The 6000-nt window shown below is 41.8% G+C and overlaps 1 protein-coding gene across 6 annotated transcripts in view; it reads right to left on the reverse strand.

Annotated features, from left to right (window-relative positions):
* The window catches only part of LOC110505209 (transcriptional repressor protein YY1), a 23938-nt gene extending 18705 nt beyond the window's left edge, over positions 1–5233 (reverse strand). The window contains exons 1-3 of one of the 6 annotated variants that reach the window (XM_021584285.3): positions 4595–5232; positions 3421–3583; positions 2931–2991 (exon numbers count right to left, since the gene is read on the reverse strand). In XM_021584285.3, coding sequence (XP_021439960.3) covers positions 2931–2991; positions 3421–3583; positions 4595–5096 — 726 coding nt within the window. In that variant the 5' untranslated portion in view covers positions 5097–5232. Of the gene's footprint in view, positions 1–2930; positions 2992–3420; positions 3584–3683; positions 4324–4594 lie in introns of those variants that run through there. The other 5 variants (XM_090220409.1, XM_090220408.1, XM_021584286.3 and 2 more) reach the window with 5 other exon arrangements.
* Positions 5234–6000: the final 767 nt, after the last annotated feature.

The raw sequence follows: 6000 nt of genomic DNA on the forward strand, positions 1-6000 counted from the left end.
CATACACATACACATACATACATACATACATACATACATACATACATACATACATACATATATATATACACACAGTGCCTTGCGAACGTATTTGGCCCCCTTGAACTTTGCAACCTTTTGCCACATTTCAGGCTTCAAACATAAAGATATAAAACTGTATTTTTTTGTGAAGAATTAACAACAAGTGGGACACAATCATGAAGTGGAACGACATTTATTGGATATTTCAAACTTTTTTAACAAATCAAAAACTGACAAATTGGGCGTGCAAAATTATTCAGCCCCCTTAAGTTAAGTTTGCTGCGATTACAGCTGTAAGTCGCTTGGGGTATGTCTCTATCAGTTTTGCACATCGAGAGACTGACATTTTTTCCCATTCCTCCTTGCAAAACAGCTCGAGCTCAGTGAGGTTGGATGGAGAGCATTTGTGAACAGCAGTTTTCAGTTCTTTCCACAGATTCTCGATTGGATTCAGGTCTGGACTTTGACTTGGCCATTCTAACACCTGGATATGTTTATTTTTGAACCATTCCATTGTAGATTTTGCTTTATGTTTTGGATCATTGTCTTGTTGGAAGACAAATCTCCGTCCCAGTCTCAGGTCTTTTGCAGACTCCATCAGGTTTTCTTGCAGAAAGGTCCTGTATTTGGCTCCATCCATCTTCCCATCAATTTTAACCATCTTCCCTGTCCCTGCTGAAGAAAAGCAGGCCCAAACCATGATGCTGCCACCACCATGTTTGACAGTGGGGATGGTGTGTTCAGCTGTGTTGCTTTTACGCCAAACATAACGTTTTGCATTGTCGCCAAAAAGTTCAATTTTGGTTTCATCTGACCAGAGCACCTTCTTCCACATGTTTGGTGTGTCTCCCAGGTGGCTTGTGGCAAACTTTAAACGACACTTTTTATGGATATCTTTAAGAAATGGCTTTCTTCTTGCCACTCTTCCATAAAGGCCAGATTTGTGCAATATATGACTGATTGTTGTCCTATGGACAGAGTCTCCCACCTCAGCTGTAGAACTCTGCAGTTCATCCAGAGTGATCATGGGCCTCTTGGCTGCATCTCTGATCGGTCTTCTCCTTGTATGAGCTGAAAGTTTAGAGGGACGGCCAGGTCTTGGTAGATTTGCAGTGGTCTGATACTCCTTCCATTTCAATATTATCGCTTGCACAGTGCTCCTTGGGATGTTTAAAGCTTGGGAAATATTTTTGTATCCAAATCCGGCTTTAAACTTCTTCACAACAGTATCCTGCCTGGTGTGTTCCTTGTTCTTCATGATGCTCTCTGCGCTTTTAACGGACCTCTGAGACTATCACAGTGCAGGTGCATTTACACGGAGACTTGATTACACAGGTGGATTGTATTTATCATCATTAGTCATTTAGGTCAACATTGGATCTTTCAGAGATCCTCACTGAACTTCTGGAGAGAGTTTGATGCACTGAAAGTAAAGGGGCTGAATAATTTTGCACGCCCAATTTTTCAGTTTTTGATTTGTTAAAAAAGTTTGAAATATCCAATAAATGTCGTTCCACTTCATGATTGTGTCCCACTTATTGTTGATTCTTCACAAAAAAATACAGTTTTATATCTTTATGTTTGAAGCCTGAAATGTGGCAAAAGGTTGCAAAGTTCAAGGGGGCCAAATACTTTCGCATGGCACGATAGATAGATAGATAGAGACAGAATTAATCGAACAAAAGGACCATGTGTGATGTTTATGGGACATATTGGAGTGCCAACAAAATAAGCTCGTCAAAGGTAAGGCATGAATTATATTTTTATTTCTGCGTTGTGTAGCGCCTGCAAGGTTAAAAATATGCTTCTCTCTTTGTTTACTATGGTGCTATCCTCAGATAATAGCATCATTTGCTTTTGCCAAAAAGCCTTTTTGAAATCTGACATGTTGGCTGGATTCACAACAAGTGTAGATTTAATTTGGTATCTTACATGCGTGATTTCATGAAGGATTAATTTTTATAGTAATTTATTTGAATTTGGCGCTCTGTATTTTCACTGGCTTTTGGCCAGGTGGGACGCTAGCGTCCCCACGTATCCCAGAGAGGTTAAGCAGTGTTGCTGTAGCACTCATATGATTGCAGTTTGCTAAACAAATGGCCACTGGACAGATACCAATAATCATATCATTCTGACAGGTAGCCATGGGCTACTTTTTAGTTAACTGAGAAGGTTTTTGGGAACGCCTTTCCATCTCTACCAGAAGAAAGTTATCATTGGCATCATCGCTAATGGCTACACAACATGTAGACATGCGCGAGCACCTCACACCCACAAAGACATTCCTCTACATTTCAGAAAGTTGCATAAAAATACAAATAACTGATGCATTAGTTCTGGATTCCGTCCGAAATGCAGATTTTTATAGAGCAATCACAGAGCATACCGGCTAGGTGACTAACATTATTTACCCAAACACTGCTCTAGTGGCTGTGTTACCATTCTCCAATACCAGTTAGGCCAACATTAGCATAGCGATGTTTTGAAGGCGCAACTGCAGCATCAGCTGACAAATCGGTGAGCGTCTGCTCGTGTCAAAGGCCACTCTTCCTATTATACTTACCAAGTTAGAAGTTCAAAACCGGCGCTAGAAAGTCTAGGCTCTATCAATGATAGAAATAATGATATGCTTATATACATGTTTTGATGTAAATCTGGATGGGGGGGGCTATATCTTATCAGTGTAATCAAGCTGTAGACAATAGAACATCACGCTCATCATGTTTGAACTTGTACGTTTATGCCACCGCGCTACGTGGCTGCAAGGGATTTTGTCAGACATAAAGTAGGGTGTGGTTTTGTTGCATCCAATGGCAGTGTCTGCGATAAGGTAACGCAAAGGTACCACTTGTGGATTTGACAACGCTAACGATGGAATCTAGTCCTTAAGACTAGTAAAGCATGCTTACTTTGTGGGGGCAGGCTATCGTCCTGGGAGAGTCGTCCTCCTTTATTTTTCGTGGCTTCATCCTGTAAAAGACATGATAGGTCAAAGAACTTGTATTCACTACACTTGAGGAGAGTTCAAGAGGGGAACGTTGTAACAGTACATAAGCCTACATATGGTTTTATTTATTATATCACGCAACAGGGGCGGCAGGTAGCCTAGTTGTTAGAGCGTTGGACTAGTTAACTGTAAGGTTGCAAGATCGAATCCGAGCTGACAAGGTAAAAATCTGTCGTACTGCCCCTGAACAAGGCAGTTAACCCACTGTTCCTAGGCGTCATTGAAAATAAGAATTTGTTCTTTAACTGACTTGCCTAGTTAAATAACAGGTAAATAAAAACAGGTAATGTTTTGCAACAGAAAACAAAAACAAGGGTTTCTAAATGGACAAGTCCCTCCCAGTTTCCCTCCTTTAGGTGCCTAATGAACATGTGCTTGTGTCACCAGCTCACCTGGCGAACTCTGCCAGCTGTTTGGGGTCTGACAGGTCAATCCCTGGGATGCCTCCAGGCGGGAGCTTCTTCCCTGTCATGTACTCGGAGTAATCGGGAGGGGAACTCTCCCCGATGACATGCTCCTCCACCATAGTGTCATGGTCAATTTCCTTCTTGTCATCTGAGTCCGAGCAAAAGAGCAGAGTTAAAACAGGGATATTATTTGCATTTGATGTCTGACCCAAATGGCCAATTAAAATGCCAATCACTATTCCCAGCACCTGGAAAATGTATAGCCTTAAAACTGGGGAGCATAGTTGTGTAAATGGTATACAATCTCATATTTTACAGTTGAAAGCAGTATTTGGTCTGCACAGTTGAACAGCAAGTGCACATTTTAGTTCCATTTAAATGACCCTAGTTTTTAAATGGTACGACTTCGTGAATAGCCATAGCAGTACTTGCAACAATGCAGACAGACTTAACATCGGGATTTGGAAAAACTAATCAACGTAGCTAGCTAACTGGCTGCCGTTTCAAGTTTGTGAACACACATTAGTTTGTCACTAGAATTAAAGTTAGCTAGCCATAGCGAACTGTCTGACGAAAGTCAAATAATCGAACGACATCTTCTCACTCAGGTCAGTCGGTCTCATAAAGCCAACAAGGCAGACTTTGCACAATTTAGTTGTTTTTGTTTTGTTTTAAAGATACATATAAATAATTGAGATTCCATTATTGTCGACTCTTCGCCGCGGTTAGAACAGTGGCTAGCTGTAGCATATCCAGTCTGTCATCTACCCTCCCCCGCTTTTCACAAGTTTCGAACAGAGGCCCCTGCGCTGAACTGCGCCACAGCGGCCTACTCCCTGAGCCAGCAACAGCGCGCTCGCTCCCAACCGCCGCCATCTTTCCCCGGCCAAATCAACGCCATTTTTCCGGTCCGCCATACTGTTCCAGGGGAACATGGCGGCGCCCATCAACACATAAAACATGGCTTCCCATAAAAACAAAAACATTTCAAATACACAGCATGCAATTCGGACTTGAAAAACAGTTAAGAATTCTGCTAAAATTAGCCAGAGAACAACGCCCGTACGAGGCCCAGTTTACAGGGCACACAACGCAAGAACAACACAGCTGGTAAATTTGCAAGAACACACTTTCAATAGAACTCTAACGTTAAACTTACCCGATGCCCACATGGTCACCGAAAACTCTCCTTCCAAAGTCTTTATCTGTACTTGTTTCTGTTCCCATTTTCTACCACTGGCCTCCGGTGCACCCAAGTAACTCTTTTTATTTCTCTTCACGCTTCCCCCCTTCTTCATTCGCCCCGAACTCTTCCCGGCGACAGTCACTAGAGTTTGTTCGATATATTCCTCTTCGGCGGCAGGGACTGGGACAGGTATAAGAATTTGGTCCTCGTAATCATCGTCTCCGTGCATGTCCGAATCATCTTCACCAACCACCTCTTCTCGTGTTTGCACCAATATTACCTCCTGATGATGGTGATGCATTGAGTGTGGATCATCTGAGTCAAGGGGCTGTAAAGCGATCATGGGCTGTTCATCGTCGTCCTCTCCAACAACTGTTGTCTCTATGGTCTCCACTTCGATTTCATGGAGTTCCACTATCTCAGCTGGCATCTCTGAGCCGTCCGTTTCGATGTACAGGGTATCGCATGATGCCATGTTGGAAACCCCTGAATTCCTCACACCTGTTATGTTTTTTTTACTGCCTTCAACCTACTCAACTCTATTCTACTCCCGTCTCCACAGCATTGTGAAAATAGCGACTTTAAGGTCACGTGATTATACGGCTACTTTTCAAAATAAAAGTCCCCCTGAAATAATTTTACTAAATTAAAATCACAACAAATATAGTTTAGTTACTTAAACATTTATTGAAAAAACGAACAATATATTTTTGAAATCAATTTAACTACACTGAAAATATATGCAACATGTAAAGTGTTGACCCCATGTTTCATGAGCTGAAATAAAAGATCCCAGAAATTTTACATACGCACAAAAAGGTTATTTCTTAAAAATGTTGTACACACATTTGTTTACATCCCTGTTAATGAGCCTTTCTCCATTGCCAAGATAATCCATCCACCTGACAGGTGTGGCATTTCAAGAATCTCATTAAACAGCAAGATCATTACACAAGTGCACCTTGTGCTGGTGATGATAAAAGGCCACTCTAAAATGTGTAGTTTGCCACACAATACAATGCCATATATGTCTCAAGTTTTGAGGGAGCGTGCAATTGACATGCTGACTGCCGGAATGTCCAACAGAGCTGTTGCCAGAGAATTTTAGGTTATTTTCTTTACCATAAGCCGCCGCCAATGCCGTTTTAGAGAATTTGGCAGTATGTACAACCAGCCTCACAACCGCAAACAATGTCTTGTGGTCTCGTGTGGGCAAGCGGTTTGTTGATGTTGATGTCAATGTCATGAGTGCCACATGGTGGCGGTGGGGTTATAGTATAGGTAGGCATAAGCTACGGACAACGAAAACAATTGCATTTTATTGATGGCAATTTCAATGCACAAAAATACCATGATGAGAATTTGTTGCATGTTGCATT

The sequence above is a fragment of the Oncorhynchus mykiss genome, chromosome 25 (genome assembly GCF_057628025.1).
Source record: "Oncorhynchus mykiss isolate SJ-2025 chromosome 25, ASM5762802v1, whole genome shotgun sequence".
Classification (NCBI taxonomy): Eukaryota; Metazoa; Chordata; class Actinopteri; order Salmoniformes; family Salmonidae; genus Oncorhynchus; species Oncorhynchus mykiss.